This window comes from Triticum dicoccoides, chromosome 6B, assembly GCF_002162155.2.
Source record: "Triticum dicoccoides isolate Atlit2015 ecotype Zavitan chromosome 6B, WEW_v2.0, whole genome shotgun sequence".
Classification (NCBI taxonomy): domain Eukaryota; kingdom Viridiplantae; phylum Streptophyta; class Magnoliopsida; order Poales; family Poaceae; genus Triticum; species Triticum dicoccoides.
In genome coordinates, this window is record NC_041391.1 from 492,116,681 (window position 1) to 492,143,379 (window position 26,699).

Below are 26,699 nucleotides of genomic sequence, written 5' to 3' on the forward strand. Positions count from 1 at the left end.
CCACCCCTTGTCGGTTCCGACCTGTTCCTCTCCCTTGCTACTTTACCACCATACTAACTATTGTTGCCTAGAGAGGCATGATCAATACTAACAAAATTAAAGAGGCGGAACTTAGTGGATGCAATGGAAGTCTCTTGTCCCATCTTCTCTCCCTCAACCTTGATTTCAGTTTACATGCTCAATTATTGGTGTGATATTTATCGAAGAGGTAGGTTTTCCACCCAATCACCTCTAGCGCACCACATCATCAGCGAGGTAGGGAGGGTTCATGCTAGGCCCTTGGGTGCTTACAAACAGGCATGCACGACCCTTGGGTGGGTTGAGGGGGAGGGGAGGCAACCGCCTTGAGTTCCCCGAAACCAAGGCCTCCGTACAAAGTTCATGCTAGGTTTATCATGGATCACAAGGTATTGAAGGTCAATACCTTATGATCCATACTAAACGAAACAAGTCCTAAATACGCATACAAGTTGACTAGCTCTGAATATACATACACACATTGATCACCTGCATGCAGTACATAGCTGGCGCAATTGCTTGCTACATTTTACTAGAATCGGCACATCGCTTGTTTGCACCCCCTCCCCTTCCCGTGTATGTGTTATGTACAATCGAGCCTGCCCCGAAGTTGTAGCGCATGCGGGAGCAGTCATGTACAAGAGGTGGACAAGTCGCGCCGGTAGTCACAAGTACACCCCTGATCAACCAATGCTCTTGGATTAATCAACATCGCTATCTTGTGTGATCTTGATCAATCATCTCTCAAAAGTAACCTATGTTAGTTCTTCTTGATGTGCCGTGCATGGCCTTGTCTCATTTTTTTTTCATTGCTCAAGTATCAGGGTCGGTTAGCCGAAGAAGCCCTATCACTGCACGTGGCCAAGTCCACCGTCCACCTAGACAATGCAATTCAAGGGAAGGTATGTCTTTACCTATATGTAGCATATGCCCTATGCGAATTTACCACTACAATTTTTTTTACGGAGAATTTGCCACTATGATTGATAAAGTCATAAAGAGTTACAAATGATTATCACCTACTTCATTGTTGGAACATGGCAATTGATAATGGATTGATTGGCATTGTTTAGGAATATATACTACTATTGTGCTTTTTCATCTTTGAGCCCAAAGTGGTAATCGGTTATACATTTGTACACACTAGTATAATGCACACAAGGATTGGTAATTTCTTCAAAAGTAATATGAGCATATCAAGAAAGTCATACGAGTTGCCAATAGTGGTTGTGGGGGAACACAAGAAGTAAGCTATTCTTGATGAGGACCAGTTTTCATTATGAACATTTTTTTACAGTTTTCATCTAGATGTGTAATAAGTATTGCATATCCAAGTCATATATCATTGATCTTACATGAAGATTCGTGTGGGTATTTTTCTTTTTCTTTTTTACTTTTATATTTGATTGAGTCACTTAAATGTGCAATAACTAGGGCACATCTGCTCTAGATAGACCCTTTTTTTTTAATCAAAAAAATCTAGTACAATCTTGATAACAAAGCAAAGGACATTGGTGGAGAAGACGCTTATAACAGAAGAAAAATATTGCATTTCCTTTAAAGGACAATTCAAGACATTTTTGCGTCATGTATCCATCAAGGGGTCCAGGTTCGGCCTGATCATCACCTACTTCTGACGAGGTCATTCATGTGGTGAAACAACAGACGCTAGATTTTTTTTTTTCAAAACAGAGGTATAAGATTTGGCTCATCAATTAAAACAAGGGGAGAATAAAATTTAGAGTTCTACACAACATTCACATACACGGCATATGACAATTACTCACACAAAATTATATGCCCTAGTCTTTTCGCGCCTGCACTGACCCAAAGCTTGGCCTCCTCGAAGATTATGTTAAGAAGGATCAGTGATGGTGCGGTAGTACAACAAGACAGAAACAAACTTCGGATTTGTGGCCAGACTTCTTTTCTTCTTTTGAGAGTACACACTTCACACTGGTTTTCAACTCTCAGGCCCAAACTACAAAGGGCTTAGTAATAGTATAAGCCCACTTGCCGCAATTATATCGACCTTCCCAAGAATGTCATCAATTTTACCAACAATCGGCAGTAAATAATGTAACAAAATGCGAGAAGCGCAACTGGAAGGGAAACGCCTGCTCCAAAAAAGACAGACATCCTAACCCCAGATCCAAGCAAAAGCCTAGTGTACCTCCCTGGCAGTGCGTTGATCAAGGCCACATAGAACCACATGGATCTGAAGCTTCTGTTAAGTTGTATGGTTATCACTCGTTAACTACACTTCACCACAAATGGGTTGAAAGCATTTAGGAACTCTGAGGTCCGCATCCCGAGCTTGAGGTCAACTTCTCCACCACCTAGCCAGAAGAAATCCTCATCCAACTTGGTGATGGCTTCATCTATGATAACCTGCCGACAAACCCTTTGTATAAGATGCCTTGCAAATTTCAGATTATAATCTTGACATTTGAGAGAAACAAAAAAAATGCAACCAATGGTACAATACAGAATGTCAAAAATTGCTGTCGTTCATTTAGAACATCTATTTGATCAAGAATATACAATAATTTATCAGAAGAACAACTTGATAAGTTGTTTCGGTTCTAGTCACAGTTGAAAGTTGAAACCATATATCTATTGTTTAATATTATCAATTTACTCGTACATAATTTGAAAAGGACTAGGAAACCTCTAGTAGACGGTACATTAGGCATATAATGTCAGATATGATATGCAAAATATGTGATTTATCTCTTATGAAGTTCTGTCGTCCTTCACTTTGAATATAATTACGATAGTATCTTCACCAACATACTTCTTTCAAGAAGCAACATGGTAACAGCAAGATTCCATTACCGGTATGTCTGTTTTCATTCCAATGCATGTCACACCATTGTGCACAAACCCAGTAAGCATGAGTGACTCCTCTTCTGGTGCGAGCCTCACTGCACCAAACAGAAGTATACATTTGAATTTTCTGATACTGCAGCAGTATCTGCAGCTATACCTGAAGATCTTGAAACTGAAGCAGATTGGTATATCCATTTTATATTTTTCTTTAAGATACAGACAATGATGATTCTGAAGAAACATACAAAAATAGATGGTACATACATCTGCCTGCAAAGGAATAGTTTGAGATTGTAGAATTTAAAATACACTGAAAACAATCTTACTGTTAAATCTCTTTTTGGGTATCTGACTCTCGTTTAGGGTATACAGGAAGTTCTTGATGTTTTCAGCATTAAGCCGTGCCATATACTGCAAAAGATATTCAAGTTATCAACATAAATATACTGTACTGAGTATTCAGTTTGAAGATGATACATTGAGATTTTAAAAGGTTACCTGAACAATAACAACATAATATTTAGAATTCTTTGGGTTACTGCAGTCAACTACATCTGCAGCAGCTTTGGTATTCACCTGCGAAAAGTGCACATGATTCAGAGAACATATCCATGGATACCACGCCTTAAACAATGCAATAAAATGAGGAGGGAGAGATACTATTACACAAAATCAATCTACTAACACTTCAGAAGCACAAAAGACAAAATCTGTTGAAAAGAAATCCGAAAAAAAAAGAGAAGGGAGAGATACTATTCACATATTAATCAGCAAACAAATTTTGGCTTCAATTCTCAAATTTGAGCATAAACAAATCGGACCTAGCCTGGAATCCACTGAATCATTAAGACAACAGATTAGCAAATACTTTCTCGACCAATGAGCATTAGTTTTTTTTTCCATGTTTCAAGTAAGCAAGGACAGTAATCAATTATGTGTCAAAATAAAAATAAAATGCTAATTTTGAGTAATTTTGAGTAGCCAAATTGTAAGGACCCATCAAACTATAAATGTCATGGCCAGGTGCCAACTTGCCGTAGCTCATAACAACAGAATCTACTGGCATTAACCTGTGTATAATAATCTACCTCACAGCCATCCATCTCCACGCAAATCAATGACAACACACATTTGTGCTAAAAAAGACCATTCATTCCCTAGTTCTCTACCAAGTCTACCTAGTAACTTCCAACTTATAATGGCATGCCAAAAACTAGTTATCACAAATCTGTATCTTTATTCGTCCACCAACTAGAGACATCTTTTTTTGTTGCATGGAAGCTAATGGCTGTTTATTTCACAATCTTAACATATAATATAAAACCAATATAACTACCTGCAATCCAAACACTAGTTGACACAAATCTTTATCATCAATAAATTAAACTTATTAGTTGCAGCATTATTTGAACTGCATACGATAACTGAAAATAGAGCATTCTTTTCATGAACATGAACAACATTTCTGCCAATATCATGGTACAACCATACAGTGAAAGTACAACCTTTTTCAGAACAAATCACTGAGGATCATAACAGTCTTTTGCTCATGCTGCTAACGAATTACAGACCCTGATATAAGATTAATAGCATTTTCCATCCAATAAACCATACGTATTAGCAATCCTTTAGGCCATTGCCTTTATACATAACAAACAAATAATCCATTACTCTAAATCCACGGATAACACAGACAACCTAATGCCACAATGAAGTAAATACAGTCAATTGCAACAACGTAGCGCAATTGCGCAGGTCAGGTGTTCGACGAAACGCCACATGGGGATATGAAAGGGAAGAGACCGTACCATCACTATGCTCTTGCAAAGCTGGGCGACTGAATCGGCGGCGAGGAGGTCGCGGCGCTCCTCGAGAGGGCGGTCGTAGTAGTCAGCTGGAACACGCCGGAAGGCGAAGTCGTGCACGCCGCGCGCAGCCAGGAGGGCCGAGAGCCGCTCCTCGGTGTCCCCCGCCTCCACCTCCGCTTCGGGGTCGGAGAGAGAGAGGGCCCCGAGACGGTGCTGCTGGGCAGCGAGCTCAAGGTCTTCGACGCGACGTAGGATGCGGAGCTGACGCGCCTCGAGATCGGCCGCGGCGGCGCCCATGGTCGATGTTGCCATGTTGGTGAAGGTTTCTGGACTCCGAGGATGATGACGAGGAGGGCCGAATAAAACTTCCTCGCAGATCAGTGTTTCGTCCCAGCCCAGTTAGAGCTGAATCTTACGCTTGTCCCGAATTCTTAACTACAGGCCGTCTTTCAGGGCCTGTTCGGTTTGTGCCTTATGTATGCCACAACTACGAAAACACTACTTAAGGATTTAAAATCCCCTAAAAAACTTAAGGATTTAAAAAAAGTTTCTCAAAAAAAACTTAAGGATTAAAAACTCAAGAATTCTTAACTTTTATAAATTCTGAATTGTTGTCATTGTTGGATTACTCGAGTCGAGATCTTCGAAACTAGATCCCAAGTTGATAAGTTTTGATGATTTTTTCAAAAGAACCAAAACCACGATTTTTTTCTACTTTTTACCCTTTTCGATAAGCACAAATTTGTGCTTCCACGAGAAGTAAATATGTGCTTATTGTGAAAGTACAAAAAATGCGTCGTGCTTCTCACAAAAAACAAATATGTGCAACTACAAGAAGCAAATTTGTGCTATTCGTGAAAACAAAATCACACGAAAAAGGATTTTCTTTTTATAAAAATCCCCTTCCGTGAGCACAACTGTGCTTCTCACATAAGCAACTGCCTTCGGGAGAAGCAAATTTATGCTTCTAATAAATGCACAAAAAGAAATCGTTAAAAAGTAAATTAATGATTTTTCCTTTTTCGAGAAGCGCTTTTCGTGGAAGCAAATATGTGCCTTGAAAAAAAGGAAATCTGTCTTGCTCCTGGAAGCACGAAAAATCATGCAAAACAAAATTCATTTTTTATAAAACCTAGGGAAAACCAGGCGTAAACCAAAAAGCCGAAAAATCCCATAAAGACCCATGTAAAACCCGAAAACGTGTACAGGAGAATAAAAAGTGTGCAGTGTCGGCACACATAAGTGACCCTTGCGAGGCTCGTACAAGGGGTATTTTGTATTTACTTGCTCTCACGAAAATACTAGTTAAGGGGTCCTCTTTGCAAATGTCACTCCCACCTTCTCATGCGCTGACAATTGACGCATTGCATGTGAAACACTTGTCACAATATGTGAGTTTTCCCTTTTTCCTAGACTTGTTATTCAAAACATTTTATCTCTTGAACTGTGTGTCGAACTGTTTGCACTTTTTTTATTTCTTACCTCGATATTTAAAACTAGTTCCCATGTTAATAGTTCTAAACAAACTTTTTCATGAAAAAAGAACAGAGCCGAAAGCAAGGTTATTCTCCACTTTCTTTTTTGTGGAGACAAATCTATGCCTCCACGAGATGCATATGTGTGCTTCTCATGAAAATAAAAACACTCATGAAAAATATGTGCCCCCACTAGAAATAAACCTGTGCTTCTTGTGGAAGCATAATTTTTTTGTGTAAATTTTTCTTCCTTCCGAGAAGCAAGTTGTGCTTCTCGCAGAAACAAATCTATACCTTCACACACAAAATATGTGATTCTCGTGAAAGCAAAAAACAAAAATCACACAAAAAACAAAAAAAATCATAATTTTCTCCCTTTCCGAGCAGCATAGCTCACATAATTAAATATGTGCTTTCACGAGAAGCAAATTTGTGCTTCTCGTGGAAGCATAAAAAAAATCACGCAAAGAAAATAACAAAAATTTTGCTTTATAAGTCTGCTTCTCGTGGAAGCATAAAAAAAATCACGCAAAGAAAATAACAAAAATTTTACTTTATAAGTCTGCTTCTCATGGAAGCAAATTTGTGTCTCCCTAAAAAGCATATTTGTGCTTCGCGTGGAAGCAAAAAAAAACATTCACAAAAAAAATTCATGATTTTGCCCCTCCAAAACCTGGGTAAACCGAAAAGCACTAAAACTAGAACAAACACATTAAAACCCCGAAGACGCGTATAGAAAAATAAAAAATAAAATCAAGAGGGAACACACCCAACACACTACACGTGGAGGCGGCTGGATGCACCACTTGGCACACTTTCAGCCCACTTGAAAAAAAGGAAATCTGTCTTGCTCCTGGAAGCACGAAAAATCATGCAAAACAAAATTCATTTTTTATAAAACCTAGGGAAAACCAGGCGTAAACCAAAAAGCCGCAAAATCCCATAAAGACCCATGTAAAACCCGAAAACGTGTACAGGAGAATAAAAAGTGTGCAGTGTCGGCACACATAAGTGACCCTTGCGAGGCTCGTACAAGGGGTATTTTGTATTTACTTGCTCTCACGAAAATACTAGTTAAGGGGTCCTCTTTGCAAATGTCACTCCCACCTTCTCATGCGCTGACAATTGACGCATTGCATGTGAAACACTTGTCACAATATGTGAGTTTTCCCTTTTTCCTAGACTTGTTATTCAAAACATTTTATCTCTTGAACCGTGTGTCGAACTGTTTGCACTTTTTTTATTTCTTACCTCGATATTTAAAACTAGTTCCCATGTTAATAGTTTTAAACAAACTTTTTCATGAAAAAAGAACAGAGCCGAAAGCAAGGTTATTCTCCACTTTCTTTTTTGTGGAGACAAATCTATGCCTCCACGAGATGCATATGTGTGCTTCTCATGAAAATAAAAACACTCATGAAAAATATGTGCCCCCACTAGAAATAAACCTGTGCTTCTCGTGGAAGCATAATTTTTTTGTGTAAATTTTTCTTCCTTCCGAGAAGCAAGTTGTGCTTCTCGCAGAAACAAATCTGTACTTCACACACAAAATCTGTGATTCTCGTGAAAGCAAAAAACAAAAATCACACAAAAACAAAAAAATTCATAATTTTCTCCCTTTCCGAGCAGCATAGCTCACATAATTAAATATGTGCTTTCACGAGAAGCAAATTTGTGCTTCTCGTGAAAGCATAAAAAAAATCACGCAAAGAAAATAACAAAAATTTTGCTTTATAAGTCTGCTTCTCATGGAAGCAAATTTGTGTCTCCCTGAAAAGCATATTTGTGCTTCGCGTGGAAGCAAAAAAAAACATTCACAAAAAAAATTCATGATTTTGCCCCTCCAAAACCTGGGTAAACCGAAAAGCACTAAAACTAGAACAAACACATTAAAACCCCGAAGACGCGTATAGAAAAATAAAAAATAAAATCAAGAGGGAACACACCCAACACACTACACGTGGAGGCGGCTGGATGCACCACTTGGCACACTTTCAGCCCACAAAATTAACCCGTACGAGGCACCTATGCTTTAGTTACATAAACCCTATTCAGTGTCTTTAGTGCCTGTTAGTTCGGTTTGTGCAAACGGGCGCACACCCCTTCCATGCTGGACAAACCCATTTACCTTTTTCTGTTTAACCTGCAAAATACTAAGCGCATGTGTGTTTCGAACCAGCGGCCTCCTCATTTAGTCTTACCTGCAATAGCCAACTAGACAACTCACCTGATGTGATTTGTTATATCCTTTTTCTTCTTTCTTCTTTCATTTTTCCTTTTTTCCTTTTCCCCTTTTTCCCCTTGTTCTTTTATATTTATATTTTTCCTTGTTCCCTTTTTCAAAATGCATGAACTTTTTTAATCAAAACTGATGTCTTTTCGAAATTCTGTGAGAGTTTTTCGAATTTGTGATTTTTTTTTCAATATTGGTGACAATTTCTAAAATCTATGAACCTTTTTTCCAGAATTGATGAACTTTTTGTCATATCGCTAATTTGTTTTTATCAGAATCAATGAACTTATTTCAAATATATGAATTGTTTTATTAAAATCAATGTTTTTCTTTTCAAATTCCTGATCTTTTTTGAAAATCCAACAAACTTTTTTCAAATTTTTGAACTTATTTTCAAAATTGATGAACTTTTCTCAATTTTGTGAACATTTTTTAAAATATGTGATATTTTATAAAAACTGATGAGATTTTTAAAATTTTGTGAATTATTTTTTTAATTTACTTTTTCTTTTTTTTCAAATAATTTATATTGGGACAGAAACAAGGGTTCAATGGCGTTGTTTTCAGATAAAAGACATCAATGATTGTGGTGCATCGGTTATTATGTAAAGTCCATCAGTCATGTTAGGTCTGGGCGACTTAGGGGCGATGCCCCAGCCGCCGCTGTCGCCGCCGCCGCCTGACCTTGGTCGAGCGACTGCCGGTCCTGTTGCCGTGTACACCCAGCGGGTGCACTACGGCCCTGTTGCGGCTCTGTCCGCCCCCTTGCTGCCGAGGCCATGTGCTCGAGGCGGCCATGCTTTGTTCGAGATCGAGTTCGTAAAGGAAATTCAGAAGAGACCTGAGGTACCACCGCGGGAGGAGTCCGGCTACGGCACTAACCTTAGACCCTGTGTGAAGGGTAGTGCTGGAGAGGTGGATGCTTACTCAAGGAACCCTAGGTTGATTCCACGACCTCACCCAAAAGTATGTGATCCGCCAGATAGGGCTATCGTTCTAGACCAACATGGGGCAGAGGCGAAGATGATGGTATCTCCAATGCTACCTGTGGTGATCGCGTCAGGGTCTGCTGTGGTGACCCCGAACGTCGGTGGGGGCGATCAAGGGGCTCCCATGGCGGATGCTGCCCGCCCGAAGCCGTCTGATGGGGAATCTGTAGCACTCGCGACGGAGATCCCAGGCGCACTGGCCATCATCGTTGCTCTGCAATGGCTGGCTGCGGCGGCACCGTCTATGCAGTCTGTAGGATGGGTCAGTCAGCACCAAGAGGAATATAATGTGCACGAGGATCATGTTACTGGTACACATGTACGAAACCTGAATACTCTGAACCAAGGGAATGTGGCAGCAGACCCAGCTTCACAAAGCATGCTAAAGGCCGCTGCTTGTTTGAACCAAAGAGCTCTGACATGTTGCTCATGATCAAAACTTTGGATTTGGACACACGGGATGCCAACATGGAAGAATCTGAGGAGGGGGTTTCGACTTTAGGGAAGAGGCTGGCAAAACAACACTCTATTGGTAATGTGATGGTTGGTGAGAGTTTAGCACTTGGTCCTTTTGTCAGGCAAACTGAGCAGGAGGTGCAAAAAATTGGAGGAACATCAAAAGCGCAGAAACTGGACAGTAAGGGGGAGTCGGCGCTAGACGCTGACATGGGAGACGAAACCGGGGACATCAACTACATGGAGGCAACCAGCCCAGGGGCCGCTGGTCAACTGACGGGGACACGTGGAGTGCCCCGTCAGGGGCAATGAATTGCTTAGCGTGGAACTGTCGGGGTGTGGCCAATGACCCGACAGTTCGAGATTTGGTTGGCTTGGTCACGGCCGCCAATGCTAAGTTGGTCTTTTTGTGTGAAACTCGCCAGAAAGCTAATAAAGTTCGTCGTCTTCGTGGGAGACTAGGATTAGGAGGTTTTGCTGGTTGTGACAGTCAAGGCCTTAGTGGTGGCTTGGCACTTTTCTGGTGTGATCAAATTCATGTTGAGATTAAAGAAATAAAGGAGAGATATATTGATGCTTATATTCGGTTGGCTGATGATGCGCCTTTATGGCGTTTGACTTGTGTGTATGGCGAACCCCGAGTTGAGAACCAGCATCTTATGTGGACTGTGCTGCAAAATCTGAAAGCTCAATCGGATTTGCCTTGGTGTGTGTTGGGGGATTTCAATGAAGCTATGTGGTCATTCGAGCACTTTTCCGCGACTAGGAGAAGTGAAGCTCAGATGTTGGTGTTGGGGAACGTTGCAGAAAATTAAAATTTTTCCTACAGTTTCACCAAGATCCATCTATGAGTTCATCTAAGCAACGAGTCAAGAGAGTGAGTTCGCATCTACATACCACTTGTAGATCGAGTGCGGAAGCGTTCAAGGGGATGGTGATGATGGAGTCGTACTCGCCGTGATTCGGATCACCGATGACCTAGTGCTGAACGGACAGCACCTCCGCGTTCAACACACGTACGGGACGGACGATGTCTCCTCCGTCTTGATCCAGCAAGGAGGAAGGAGAGGTTGAGGAAGGCAGCTCCAACGGCAGCACGACGGCGTGGTGTAGTTGGTGCAGCAGTACTCCGACAGGGCTTCGCCAAGCACGTACGGAGGAGGAGAGGTGTTGGGGAGGGGAGGGGCTGCGCCTTCAATTGTATATTGCAGCCCTCCCCTCACCCCTCTATATATAGGAGGAGAGGGGCAAGAGGGGCCGGCCCTCTAGGGGAAACCCTAGAGGGGGGCGGCGGCCAAAGGGAGAGGGGAAAGAGGGGAGGCTTGCCCCCCAAGTTAGGGGGGCGCCCCCTTTAGGGTTTCCCCTTCCCATGCCCTAGCCGCATGGGCCTAGGTGGGGAGGCGCGCCCAGCCCACCAGGGGCTGGCTCCCTCTCCCACACAGCCCATGTGGCCCCCCGGGAGGGGTGGCCCCCCCGGAACCCTTCCGGTGGCCCCGGTACAATACCGGTGTGCCCCCGAAACTTTCCGGAGTCCGTTTAACAACTTTCCATAGATAAATCTTTACCTCCGGACCATTCCGGAACTCCTCGTGACGTCCGGGATCTCATCCGGGACTCCGAACAACATTCGGTAATCACATACAAGTCTTCCTAATAACCCTAGCATCACCGAACCTTAAGTGTGTAGACCCTACGGGTTCAGAAGACATGCAGACATGACCGAGATGCTCTCATGTCAATAACCAATAGCGGGATCTGGATACCCATGTTGGCTCCCACATGCTCCTCGATGTTGTCATCGGATGAACCACGATGCCAAGGATTCGATCAAACCCCGTATACAATTCCCTTTGTCAATCGGTATGTTACGTGCCCAAGACTCGATCGTCGGTATCCCAATACCTCGTTCAGTCTTGTTACTGGCAAGTCACTTTACTCGTACCGTAATGCATGATCCCGTGACCAAACACTTGGTCACTTTGAGCTCATTATGATGATGCATTACCGAGTGGGCCCAGAGATACCTCTCCGTCATACGTAATGACAAATCCCAGTCTCGATCCGAGTCAACCCAACAGATACTTTCGGAGATACCTGTAGTGCACCTTTATAGTCACCCAGTTACATTGTGACGTTTGGTACACCCAAAGTACTCTTACGGTATCCGGGAGTTACACGATCTCATGGTCTAAGGAAGAGATACTTGACATTGAAAAAGCTCTAGCAAAACGAACTACACGATCTTGTGCTATGCTTAGGATTGGGTCTTGTCCATCACATCATTCTCCTAATGATGTGATCCCGTTATCAACGACATCCAATGTCCATAGCCAGGAAACCATGACTATCTATTGATCATAACGAGCCAGTCAACTAGAGGCTCACTAGGGACATATTGAGGTCTATGTATTCACACGTATATTATGATTTCCGGATAATACAGTTATAGCATGAATAAAAGACAACTATCATGAACAAAGAAATATAATAATAATCCTTTTATTATTGCCTCTAGGGCATATTTCCAACAGTCTCCCACTTGCACTAGAGTCAATAATCTAGTTACATTGTGATGAATCGAACACCCATAGAGTTCTGGTGCTGATCATGTTTTGCTCGCGAGAGAGGTTTAGTCAACGGATCTGTGACATTCAGATCCGTATGTACTTTGCAAATTTCTATGTCTCCATCTTGAACATTTTCACGGATGGAGTTGAAACGACGCTTGATGTGCCTGGTCTTCTTGTGAAACCTGGGCTCCTTGGCAAGGGCAATAGCTCCAGTGTTGTCACAGAAGAGTTTGATCGGCCCCGACGCATTGGGTATGACTCCTAGGTCGGTGATGAACCCCTTCACCCAAATAGCTTCATGCGCTGCCTCCGAGGCTGCCATGTACTCCGCTTCACATGTAGATTCCGCCACCACGCTCTGCTTGCAGCTGCACCAGCTTACTGCTCCACCATTCAACATATACACGTATCCGGTTTGTGACTTAGAGTCATCCAGATCTGTGTCGAAGCTAGCATCGACGTAACCCTTTACGACGAGCTCTTCGTCACCTCCATAAATGAGAAACATGTCCTTCGTCCTTTTCAGGTATTTCAGGATATTCTTGACCGCTGTTCAGTGTTCCTTGCCGGGATTACTTTGGTACCTACCTACCAAACTTACGGCAATGTTTACATCAGGTCTGGTACACAGCATGGCATACATAATAGATCCTATGGCTGAAGCATAGGGGATGACACTCATCTCTTCTTTATCTTTTGCCGTGGTCGGGCATTGAGCTGAGCTCAATTTCACACCTTGCAATACAGGCAAGAACCCTTTCTTGGACTGATCCATTTTGAACTTCTTCAAAATCTTATCAAGGTATGTGCTTTGTGAAAGACCTATGAGGCGTCTCGATCTATTTCTATAGATCTTGATGCCTAATATATAAGCAGCTTCTCCAAGGTCCTTCATTGAAAAACACTTATTCAAGTAGGCCTTAATGCTGTCCAAGAATTCTATATCATTTCCCATCAAAAGTATGTCATCTACATATAATATGAGAAATGCTACAGAGCTCCCACTCACTTTCTTGTAAACGCAGGCTTCTCCATAAGTCTGCATAAACCCAAACGCTTTGATCATCTCATCAAAGCGAATGTTCCAACTCCGAGATGCTTGCACCAGCCCATAAATGGATCGCTGAAGCTTGCATACTTTGCTAGCATTCTTAGGATCGACAAAACCTTCCGGCTGCATCATATACAGTTCTTCCTTAAGATAACCGTTAAGGAATGCCGTTTTGACGTCCATTTGCCATATCTCATAATCATAGTATGCGGCAATTGCTAACATGATTCGGACAGACTTAAGCTTCGCTACGGGAGAGAAAGTCTCATCGTAGTCAATCCCTTGAACTTGCCGATAACCCTTAGCGACAAGTCGAGCTTTATAGATGGTAACATTACCATCCGCGTCCGTCTTCTTCTTAAAGATCCATTTGTTTTCTATCGCTCACCGATCATCGGGCAAGTCAGTCAAAGTCCATACTTTGTTTTCATACATGGATTCTATCTCGGATTTCATGGCTTCTAGCCATTTGTTGGAATCTGGACCCGCCATAGCTTCTTCATAGTTCGAAGGTTCACCGTTGTCTAACAACATGATTTCCAGGACAGGGTTGCCGTACCACTCTGGTGCGGAACGTGTCCTTGTGGACCTACGAAGTTCAGTAGCAACTTGATCCGAAGTACCTTGATCATCATCATTATTTGCCTCTTCAGTTGGTGTAGGCATCACAGGAACATTTTCCTGAGCTGCACTACTTTCCGGTTCAAGAGGTAGTACTTCATCGAGTTCTACTTTCCTCCCACTTACTCCTTTCGAGAGAAACTCCTTTTCCAGAAAGGATCCGTTCTTGGCAACAAAGATCTTGCCCTTGGATCTTAAGTAGAAGGTATACCCAATGGTTTCCTTAGGGTATCCTATGAAGACGCATTTTTCCGACTTGGGTTCGAGCTTTTCAGGTTGAAGTTTCTTGACATAAGCATCACATCCCCAAACTTTTAGAAACGACAGCTTAGGTTTCTTCCCAAACCATAATTCATACAGTGTCGTCTCAACGGATTTAGACGGTGCCCTATTTAAAGTGAATGTAGCTGTCTCTAGAGCGTATCCCCAAAATGATAGTGGTAAATCGGTAAGAGACATCATAGACCGCACCATATCTAATAGAGTGCGATTACGACGTTCGGACACACCGTTACGCTGAGGTGTTCCAGGCGGCGTGAGTTGTGAAACGATTCCACATTTCCTTAAGTGTGTACCAAATTCGTGACTTAAGTATTCTCCTCCACGATTTGATCGTAGGAATTTTATCTTTCGGTCACGTTGATTCTCTGCCTCATTCTGAAATTCCTTGAACTTTTCAAAGGTCTCAGACTTGTGTTTCATCAAGTAGACATACCCATATCTACTCAAGTCATCAGTGAGAGTGAGAACATAATGATATCCTCCACGAGCCTCAACACTCATTGGACCGCACACATCGGTATGTATGATTTCCAACAAGTTGGTTGCTCGCTCCATTGTTCCGGAGAACGGAGTCTTGGTCATCTTGCCCATGAGGCATGGTTCGCATGTGTCAAATGATTCATAATCGAGAGACTCTAAAAGTCCATCAGCATGGAGCTTCTTCATGCGCTTGACACCAATGTGACCAAGGCGGAAGTGCCACAAGTATGTGGGACTATCGTTATCAACTTTACATCTTTTGGTATTCACGCTATGAATATGTGTAGTATTACGCTCGAGATTCATTAAGAATAAACCATTGACCATCGGAGCATGACCATAAAACATATCTCTCATATAAATCGAACAACCATTATTCTCATACTTAAATGAGTAGCCATCTCGTATTAAACGAGATCCAGATACAATGTTCATGCTCAAACTTGGCACTAAATAACAATTATTAAGGTTCAAAACTAATCCCGTGGGTAAATGTAGAGGTAGCGTGCCGACGGCAATCACATCGACTCTGGAACCATTCCCGACGCGCATCGTCACCTCGTCCTTCGCCAGTCTTCGCTTATTCCGCAGCCCCTGCTGTGAGTTACAAATATGAGCAACGGCACCGGTATCAAATACCCAGGAGTTACTACGAGTACTGGTAAGGTACACATCAATTACATGTATATCGAATATACCTTTAGTGTTGCCGGCCTTCTTATCCGCTAAGTATTTGGGGCAGTTTCGCTTCCAGTGACCCTTCCCCTTGCAATAAAAGCACTCAGTCTCAGGTTTGGGTCCATTCTTTGACTTCTTCCCAGTAACTGGCTTACCAGGCGCGACAACCTCCTTGCCGTCCTTCTTGAAGTTCTTCTTACCCTTGCCCTTCTTGAACTTAGTGGTCTTATTGACCATCAACACTTGATGTTCTTTCTTGATTTCAACCTCTGCTGACTTCAGCATGGAAAATACTTCAGGAATGGTCTTTACCATCCCCTGCATATTGTAGTTCATCACAAAGCTCTTGTAGCTTGGTGGGAGCGACTGGAGAATTCTGTCAATGACCGCCTCATCAGGGAGGTTAATATTCAGCTGGGTCATACGGTTGTGCAACCCAGACATCTTGAGTATGTGCTCACTGACAGAACTATTTTCCTCCATCTTACAACTATAGAACTTGTCAGAGATGTCATATCTCTCGACCCGGGCGTGAGCTTGGAAAACTAGTTTCAGCTCTTCGAACATCTCATATGCTCTGTGATGCTCAAAACGCTTTTGGAGCCCCGGTTCTAAGATGTAAAGCATGCCGCACTGAACGAGGGAGTAATCATCAGCACGAGACTGCCAAGCATTCATAATGTCTTGGTTCTCTGGGACGGGAGCGTCACCTAGCGGTCCTTCTAGGACATATTGTTTCCTGGAAGCTATGAGGATGATCCTCAAGTTCCGGACCTAGTCCGTATAGTTGCTGCCATCATCTTTCAGCTTGGTTTTCTCTAGGAACGCGTTGAAGTTCATGTTGACATGAGCGTTGGCCATTTGATCTACAAGACATATTATGCAAAAGGTTTTAGACTAAGTTCATGATAATTAAGTTCATCCAATCAAATTATTTTGATGAACTCCCACTCAGATTAGACATCCCTCTAGTCATCTAAGTGTTACACGATCCGAGTCGACTAGGCCGTGTCCGATCATCACGTGAGACGGACTAGTCATCGTCGGTGAACATTATCATGTTGATCGTATCTTCCATACGACTCGTGTTCGACCATTCGGTCTCCGTGTTCCGAGGCCATGTCTGTACATGCTAGGCTCGTCAAGTTAACCCTAAGTGTTTTTGCATGTGTAAAACTGTCTTACACCCGTTGTATGTGAACGTAAGGATCTATCACACCCGATCATCACGTGGTGCTTCGAAACGACGAACTTTAGCAACGGTGCACAGTTAGGGGGAACACTTTCTTGAAATTGTTATAAGGGATCATCTTATTTATTACCGTCGTTCTAAGTAAACAAGATGCATAAACATAATAAACATCACATGCAATTATATAAAGTAGTGACATGATATGGCCAATATCATATAGCTCCTTTGATCTTCATCTTCGGGGCTCCATGATCATCTTGTCACCGGCATGACACCATGATCTCCATCATCATGATCTCCATCATTGTGTCTTCATGAAGTTGTCACGCCAACAACTACTTCTACTTCTATGACTAACGCGTTTAGCAATAAAGTAAAGTAGTTTACATGGCGTTCTTCAATGACACGCAGGTCATACAAAATAAAGACAACTCCTATGGCTCCTGTCGGTTGTCATACTCATCGACATGCAAGTCGTGATTCCTATTACAAGAACATGATCTCATACATCACAATATATCATTCATCATTCATCACATCTTCTGGCCATATCACATCACATGACAATTGCTGCAAAAACAAGTTAGACGTCCTCTAATTGTTGTTCCATCTTTTACGTGGCTGCAATTGGGTTCTAGCAAGAACGTTTTCTTACCTACGAATAACCACAACGTGATCTTGTCAACTTCTATTTACCCTTCATAAGGACCCTTTTCATCGAATCCACTTCAACTAAAGTGGGAGAGACAGACACCCGCCAGCCACCTTATGCAACTAGTGCATGTTAGTCGGTGGAACCGGTCTCACGTAAGCGTACGTGTAAGGTTGGTTCGGGCCGCTTCATCCCACAATACCGCTGAAGCAAGATAAGACTAGTAGCGGCAAGCAAGTTGACAAAATCTACGCCCACAACAAAATTGTGTTCTACTCGTGCAATATAGAACTACGCATAGACCTAGCTCATGATGCCACTGTTGGGGAACGTTGCAGAAAATTAAAATTTTTCCTACGGTTTCACCAAGATCCATCTATGAGTTCATCTAAGCAACGAGTCAAGGGAGTGAGTTCGCATCTACATACCACTTGTAGATCGAGTGCGGAAGCGTTCAAGGGGATGGTGATGATGGAGTCGTACTCGCCGTGATTCGGATCACCGATGACCTAGTGCTGAACGGACAGCACCTCCGCGTTCAACACACGTACGGGACGGACGACGTCTCCTCCGTCTTGATCCAGCAAGGAGGAAGGAGAGGTTGAGGAAGGCAGCTCCAACGGCAGCACGACGGCATGGTGTAGTTGGTGCAGCAGTACTCCGACAGGGCTTCACCAAGCACGTACGTAGGAGGAGAGGTGTTGGGGAGGGGAGGGGCTGCGCCTTCAATTGTATATTGCAGCCCTCCCCTCACCCCTCTATATATAGGAGGAGAGGGGCAAGAGGGGCCGGCCCTCTAGGGGAAACCCTAGAGGGGGGCGGCGGCCAAAGGGAGAGGGGAAAGAGGGGAGGCTTGCCCCCCAAGTTAGGGGGGCGCCCCCTTTAGGGTTTCCCCTTCCCATGCCCTAGCCGCATGGGCCTAGGTGGGGAGGCGCGCCCAGCCCACCAGGGGCTGGCTCCCTCTCCCACACAACCCATGTGGCCCCCCGGGAGGGGTGGCCCCTCCCGGTGGCCCCCCCGGAACCCTTCCGGTGGCCCCGGTACAATACCGGTGTGCCCCCGAAACTTTCCGGAGTCCGTTTAACAACTTTCCATAGATAAATCTTTACCTCCGGACCATTCCGGAACTCCTCGTGACGTCCGGGATCTCATCCGGGACTCCGAACAACATTCGGTAATCACATACAAGTCTTCCTAATAACCCTAGCGTCACCGAACCTTAAGTGTGTAGACCCTACGGGTTCGGGAGACATGCAGACATGACCGAGATGCTCTCAGGTCAATAACCAATAGAGGGATCTGGATACCCATGTTGGCTCCCACATGCTCCTCGATGTTGTCATCGGATGAACCACGATGCCAAGGATTCGATCAAACCCCGTATACAATTCCCTTTGTCAATCGGTACGTTACGTGCCCAAGACTCGATCGTCGGTATCCCAATACCTCGTTCAGTCTTGTTACCGGCAAGTCACTTTACTCGTACCATAATGCATGATCCTGTGACCAAACACTTGGTCACCTTGAGCTCATTATGATGATGCATTACCGAGTGGGCCCAGAGATACCTCTCCGTCATATGGAGTGACAAATCCCAGTCTCGATCCGAGTCAACCCAACAGATACTTTCGGAGATACCTGTAGTGCACCTTTATAGTCACCCAGTTACGTTGTGACGTTTGGTACACCCAAAGTACTCTTACGGTATCCGGGAGTTACACAATCTCATGGTCTAAGGAAGAGATACTTGACATTGAAAAAGCTCTAGCAAAACGAACTACACGATCTTGTGCTATGCTTAGGATTGGGTCTTGTCCATCACATCATTCTCCTAATGATGTGATCCCATTATCAACGACATCCAATGTCCATAGCCAGGAAACCATGACTATCTATTGATCACAACGAGCCAGTCAACTAGAGGCTCACTAGGGACATATTGAGGTCTATGTATTCACACGTGTATTATGATTTCCGGATAATACAGTTATAGCGTGAATAAAAGACAACTATCATGAACAAAGAAATATAATAATAATCCTTTTATTATTGCCTCTAGGGCATATTTCCAACAGTTGGCGTTTAGAGAGGTACTGGAGGTGTGTGACCTTATTGATTTGGGGTTCTCTGGGCTCCCCCATACATATGATAATAAAAGGCACGGTAACCGGAATGTGAAGGTCCGGCTGGACCGGGTTGTTGCTGACAATAGTTGGCGCGACATATTCGCTGAAGCTCGTGTGGTGCATCAAGTGAGCCCATGTTCGGATCATTGTCCTATTGTACTGAGATGTGATAAAGAAGATCAACGCCAGGGACCAAGGCAAAAATAGTATGAAGTAATGTGGGAGAGGGATGCAAGCTTACCGGAAAGGGTTCAGCAGGCGTGGGCGTGTGCTGGTGCAAAACAGAACTTGGATGATGCTCGGTGTAGTCTTACTGCCCTCATGGAAGAGCTTCAGGTTTGGAGTAAAGAGACCTTTGGGAGCGTGGTCCGAGAACTTGAAAAATCGAGGACCCGACTGGAGGAACTTATGGCGATGAATGCGGATAGGAGGGAGATAAGATGTGTTGAGGATCACATGAACGAGCTGATGTACCGGGAGGAACTCATCTGGCTGCAACGATCACGTATTGACTGGCTTCGAGATGGCGATAGAAATACGAAATTCTTCCATCGTAAAGCTGTTTGGAGAGCGCGAAAAAACAAAGTACGTTGCCTAGTTGATGACGCTGGTCACAAACAAACTGGTCATGAAGTCATGGGTAACATGGTAACATCTTATTTTGAACACTTATTTACTAGAGATGACCAACTTGATCCTTCACCGGTTTTAAATCTGTTTGAGACAAGAGTTACTGCAGCCATGAATGAGAGCTTGTGCGCACCATTTACGGAGAAGGAAATATCCGATGGACTTTTTGAGATTGGACCTCTCAAGGCCCCAGGGAAAGACGGTTTTCCTGCTAGGTTCTTCCAGTGCAACTGGACAGTTTTGAAAGATGACATAGTGAAGGCAGTACAGGAGTTCTTCACGACAGGACAAATGCCACCCGGTGTTAATGATACAGTCATTGTGCTCATCCCCAAAGTTAAAGAACCGGTAAGGCTTGCCGATTTTCGACCAATAAGTTTATGTAATGTCATTTACAAGATTGTTGCCAAGTGCTTAGTCAACAGGTTAGCGCCCCATCCTTGATGATATCATATCTCCGGAACAGAGTGCATTTGTCCCAGGCCGATTGATTACAGATAATGCATTGTTGGCATTTGAATGTCTTCATTACATGCAACATAAGAAGAATCAGGGGAGAAATTTTTGTGCATATAAATTGGACCTCTCGAAGGCATATGACCGTGTGGACTAGGGGTTCTTGGAACAAGCAATGCAAAAGATGGGCTTCGCTCACCAATGGGTAAAGTGGATCATGACATGTGTTACCTCGGTGAGATACTCCGTAAAATTTAATGGAGCTATCTTGGATTCGTTTGCACCGTCGCGTGGGCTTCGGCAAGGTGACCCCCTATCCCCTTTCTTATTCCTGTTCATGGCTGACGGTTTCTCTGCCCTTCTGAGATAGGGCATGGAGATGAATGCTATCGATCCAGTGCGAGTGTGCCCTACTGCTCCGGGTAGTTCCCACCTCTTATTTGCGGACGACACACTCCTGTTCTTTAAAGCAAACCATGCCCAGGCCACTCACATTAGGGAGGTCATTACTAAATATGCTAGTGCCACCGGCCAACTTATTAATCCTCAGAAATGCTCTGTTCAATTTGGTGCATGCTGTACAGAAGAAGATCAGGAGGAGGTACGTGAGGTGTTGCAAATTCAGAGTGAGGATTTTGAAGCAAAATACTTGGGGCTCCCAACCCCTGATGGCCGAAGGCATAAAGGAAGATTTCAGAATTTGACTGAGAGGTTGATGAAGAGAATAATGCTATGGGGGGACACCCTCTCCCAGGCAGCGAAGGAAACGTTGATAAAAGCAGTTGGTCAGGCCCTCCCTACCTACATTATGGGTGTGTTTAAGTTGCCATACTCAGTCTGTGATGACCTTACCAATTTAGTTCGCAACTTTTGGTGGGGTAAAAAGCAAGGAAAAAGAAAGGCTCACTGGATATCCTGGGATAGGATGACTGAACCTAAATGTAGAGGAGGGCTGGGTTTCCGTGACTTCCGCCTTTTTAACCAAGCGTTGCTTGCGCGACAAGCTTGGCGCCTTCTAACGAAGCCATCCCTATGTGCGAGGGTTTTAAAAGCTAAATATTATCCTAATGGCTCGCTCAAGGATACTGTTTTTGCAGGAAATGCGTCTTCGACATGGCATGCCATACATCATGGACTAGACCTTCTCAAGAAGGGCTTGGTCTGGCGTATTGGTAATGGCGAGAGTGTCAGAATCTGGAGAGACCCGTGGCTGCCGAGGCCACATTCATATCGTGTCATCACCAACCGGGCAAACTGCCGCCTACATCGGGTCTCAGAGCTACTGGACGACCAAGGGCGTTGGGACGAGGCTGCTCTTCGCACTCACTTCATGCAGGCGGACGTGCAAGAGATGTTGAAGATTCGGCCATCCCCGCGTCAACTTGAGGACGTCCTCGCATGGGCACCTGACCCCCGCGGAATCTTCAGCGTCAGGAGCGCCTACAAGCTGGCACTCGATGAAAAAACCCGCACTTCTACGTGCGCCACGAGTAGGGCACCGGATGGCACCAGAGCCATCTGGGATACAGTATGGGGGTGCCCTGCTCCTCCTAAAGTACGAGTACTGGCTTGGAGAGTGCTGATAAACTCTTTTGCTACTATGGCTAATATGAAAAAAAGGAAAATAGTTGAAACTGATATCTGTATGATTTGTGGGATGGAACGCGAGGACACATTCCATGTGTTTTGCAGATGTCCGCGTGCTCTGGAGCTTTGGTGTACTATGGAGAAGATATGGCGCATGCCGAGACTTAAGACCGTCGTCAACACCGGACCGGACTGGCTACTGCAGCTTCTCCACCAGTGTAGCGAGGACGAGCGTCTCCATGTGCTCATGACAGTGTGGCGTATATGGCATGTCCACAATGAGATTACACACCACAAGCCGCCGCTTTTAGTTGAAGCCTCCCGACGCTTCCTTTCAAGTTATATTGAGTCGCTCATGTGCCTCCGTCGACACACAAATGCAGATATGTTGAAAGGAAAGATGGTGTTGAGGACTGATCATACGTTCAAGCAGAGGGGAGATTTCCCATCTCCTGTGGACAACTCCCGGCCGCTGGAAAAGTGGACCAAGCCCCCTGTAGGTTGGTGCAAACTGAACGTCGATGGTGCTTTTGCTGAAGCGGACGGGACCGGAGCTGCAGGTATGATCTTGCGAAATCATCACGGCGCTGTGATCTTTGCCTCATGCCGATTCCTCCCGAGGTGTTCGAGTGCGCTTGAAGCCGAGATTGCAGCATGTATGGAGGGTGTATCTCTCACACTTGAATGGAGCTCTGATCCTTTCATCCTGGAGACGGATTGTACAACTGCCATAGCTATGATCACTGAGGCAGCAGTTAATAGGTCGCTGATTGCATCGTTAGTGGAAGAAACAAAGCGTTTGTTAGGTCTGGGACGTGAGCATGGGATAGCACATGTTAGGAGAGATGGGAATCAGGTGAGCCATGAGCTTGCTCAGATGGGTAAGGCACCACGCACAGCCGTTTGGCTCCGTCATGCACCTGTGGAAATTACTCCATTGTGTAACCTTGAATGTGACAACCCTCATTGATGAATGAGAAGTTTTATTTTCGCAAAAAAAAGAAATTATGTAAAGTCCATCGACGTTGGCATGCGGGTTCAAATCCCAGGTCTCGCATAATAATAATGGTGAAGATTATTATTTTTTTCACTTCTGATTTTGGAGGATGTAGCTGGAAGCGAATGATGCTGGGCCGGCCCACTATCGCCCGCCTTCGAGCGCCAACTAGCCTAAGTGCACCTTTAGTTTTTTCTCAGAGTTCTCCCGCAACTTTATTAATGCATCAAAATGTCCATAGGTACAAGGTTTGTGTCATTTGCCCAACCAAATGTGGCGAGATTGTGAGCTTCAAAACTAAAGTTCCTACATTCAAAAATATATTTACATGCTTCAAAAGCTTCCCTACGCTCATGTAGAATTGCGGCATGTCTTCTCCCGGATCATTACACAATATCATTCACAACATTTTGGCAATATGAAGCAATCCATATTTTCCTTACACCCAAATCCTCTGGAGGAGATAATTCCTCCTGGCACTCGAGAGTCTCCGGAATTGTTGGGTCTGTAATGCCTCCAAGGACTATCACTGAAGCCCCTTGGTATATGCCTGGAGCGTCTCTACAAAAGCCTAAGTGCCTCTTTATTTAGTTGCTTTCATGCTGGACCTCGGCGACTTGCGCACCGGAAATCAGTGAAACACGCATACCCGCTCCCCCGCGTGCCCTCATGTTCGGGACGGGAATCCCCTTTGTATTGTTTTTTCTGTTTTCAGTTATTCCTTTTCAAAAATAATTCAGGATTTCAAAGAGTTGTGAATTGTGAAAAATGTTCTTAAATTGAAAGAAAGTTCATGGTTTGAAAAATGTTCGGGAAATGATAATGCAGACGGATCCAAAAAATGTTCATAATTTCAAAAATAATGTTCGTGTATCAAAAATATCCACAATTTTAAAAAAAGTTTATAGCTTTTTTAAATGTTCATCATTTTTTTGACAATCTTCATAATATTCAAAAAAGGTCTGGAATTTCAAAAATCATTCCCAAATTTTGCTAAAATGTAAAAAAAATCAAAATTAGTTCGCTGATTCAAAAATATTCATGGACCCAAAAAATGTTTGTCAAAAATGAAACAATGTTCCTGAATTTCAAAAAATGTTACCAAATGTCAAAAAATATTTGGCGGTTCACAAAAATTATTCACTAGTTCCAAAAATGTCTGTAGTTTCAATAAATATTCGAGAATTCGAAACAAATTTGATTTTAAAAAATGGTCCTGAATTTGTTAAAAATATTCATGAATTTGGAAAATGTTCATGATTTTTAAAAAATGATGAATTTGGAAAATCTTCATGATTTCATAAACCATTAATGGTTAAAAACACGAATTTGAAATATGTTTGCCAAATGGAAAATAAAAGTAAAAGAAAATAAGATAAATAAATAAAAAAGGAAAAATAAAATGAAAACAGAAAAAAATACCAAGTTAAGGGGAAGGTTTTTGACCTTCCTAAAACCGGTGGAGATTTAATCTTGAAATGGGCCAGCCCATACAAATAATTGCGCATGAGGGGGTACGCGCTAGGTCGCTAATCGACAACCTAGGTGCGAAATAGGAGTGGCCCTCTCATGCACGCCCCTAGGGATTGATGAATCACTAATTGAGGAGTACTCCTTCTAAAGATCACTTCCATCTTGTTAGGTTGCGACAAGTGGCATGCTGCATGTGCACCACTATCGCAACCTGGTAGTTTTCCATTTTTTCGTAGATTCATTTTTTCAAAATGTTTTATCTCTTAAATCGTGCATCTAAATCTCGAACCATTTTTACCATTGGGTCCCTCGCGTCGAGATCTTCAAAATTAGATCCCATATTGATACGTTCCGATGAAAAAAATTCACAAAAAAATGAACGAAGAACAAAAACTGGGAGAATGTTTTTTCCCTTTCTGAAGAGGCACATGTTTTTTCCCTTTCCGAGTGGCACAGTCGTGCCTCCCTCGGAAAAAAATCTGTGCCTCTCACAAAAAAAGAAAAGAAAATGTGTTTTTCTCTTTTTCGAGAGGCACACACGTGTCTCTTGCGGAAGCAAATTCGTGCCTCTCGCGGAATAAAAGAGAAGAAGAAAAGGTGTTCTTTTTTCATTTCCAAGAAGCATGCACATGCCTCTCACAGAAGCAAATCCGTGTCTCCTTGAAAAGTAAATCCGTGTCTCTCGCGGAACGAAAAATTGTGTTTTTTTCTTTCTAAGAAGCACACCCGTGCCTCTCGCGGGAGCAAATTCGTGCCTGCACGAGAATTAAATCCATGCCTCTCATGGAACGATAGAAAAGAAAACACCTTTTTTTTCCTTTCCGAGAGGCACGTCCGTGCCTCTTGCAAAAGCAAATCCGTACCTCCATGAGAAGTATATGCGTGCCTCTTGCGGAACAAAGCAAAACACATTTTTCCCTTTTCGAGAAGCACGCCAATGCCTCTCGCGAAAGCAAATCCGTGCCTTCAAGAGAAGTAAATCTGTGCCTCTCTTGGGAACAAAAAAACAAAACATGTTTTTTCCTTTCCATGAGGCATGCCTGTGTCTCTCGCGGAAGCAAATCCGTGCCTCCAGGAGAAATAAATTTTGTGCCTCTCGTGGAAGGAAAAGAATGTGTTTTTTGATTATTTGGTTTTTAAATTTTTTTGGTCCACATCCTAAGAAAAACCTAGAGAAAACAAAATAACCCGAAAAGAATCATCTAAAAGCCAAAAACACGTACATAAAAAATTTGAAGGGAGCACCTAAAGCACGACACATGGCGGCGACTAAGAGCATGCCAAGTGACGTACTTGAAAGTGCAACTAATTCCCGCGTGGTTTTGATAATTAAGAATAACATATATGTCACTAGTATAAGGCACGTGCTATGCACGTATTGTCTTGGTTAAAGTGCAACTAAGATATCCTCACAAAAAAGGTGCAAACAAAGATATGTGTCTTTACATGTTGAGGAGTACATAAGAAAACAACCACAGAAGATCTTGAATGAGAAGTTTTCTCACCTCCAGAACGTGAGGGTGCAGGTATGCAGGTGTAGTGTGTGGACAAGTCTAGAAAAATCCCACCGAACTCATTTTGGCGCCCAAGCAGAGGAGCGAATCCCAGAAACTACACGCATTGGACAAGTTATATTTTCCATGATAGTGATTCACTCTGTGAGAGAGATCAACAGCTAATAAGGGCTTCCAAGTCAGTGCCGGTGGCTAATCCAAGTTTAAAATTTGTTGTACTATAGTAATAGAGATTGAACTAATGATTATTCAAAGACCATTTCATGAAAGTTCAATGCAGACATGGCAAGGACATGTGATTGTGGACCCCTCAAAATGCAAAGGACATACATAGAGAGCTCCTAAGAACTCATGAGAAGCTACACTTCAAGAAGCTAAATTTAGAGCAAGAGCGTGAGTTTCTAAAAGCTGTCAATGAAGATCTTCAAAAGAAGAGTTCCTCTTACATTGCCAAATGACTTCTCTTGTCTACTTTCATACCACAAGTTTCTAAGCAAGCTAGTAAGAAGAGCAAGAAAGGTTCTACCTGTAGTAGTAACAATAACAATGCTAAATCCAATGTTGTTACTTCTAGTAGTT

At 43.3% G+C, this 26,699-nt stretch overlaps 1 protein-coding gene across 1 annotated transcript; it reads right to left on the reverse strand.

The window, feature by feature from the left end:
- Positions 1–1,913: 1,913 nt before the first annotated feature.
- LOC119325356 lies at positions 1,914–5,027 on the reverse strand. The gene is made up of 5 exons (XM_037599110.1): positions 4,659–5,027; positions 3,349–3,426; positions 3,177–3,261; positions 2,857–2,945; positions 1,914–2,409 (listed from the first exon to the last, which is right to left on the reverse strand). Exons 1-5 carry the CDS (start codon positions 4,968–4,970, stop codon positions 2,272–2,274), a joined length of 702 nt encoding a protein of 233 aa, XP_037455007.1. The 5' UTR covers positions 4,971–5,027; the 3' UTR covers positions 1,914–2,271.
- Positions 5,028–26,699: the final 21,672 nt, after the last annotated feature.

Coding starts and splice junctions, on each gene's coding strand:
- LOC119325356 (XM_037599110.1), bottom strand. CDS start 4,970: ATGGCAACATCGACCATGGGCGCCGCCGCGGCCGATCTCGAGGCGCGT. Junction 3,427..4,658: donor TTTGCAAGAGCATAGTGATG/GTACGGTCTCTT, acceptor CACTTTTCGCAG/GTGAATACCAAAGCTGCTGC. Junction 3,262..3,348: donor ATTATGTTGTTATTGTTCAG/GTAACCTTTTAA, acceptor TATCTTTTGCAG/TATATGGCACGGCTTAATGC.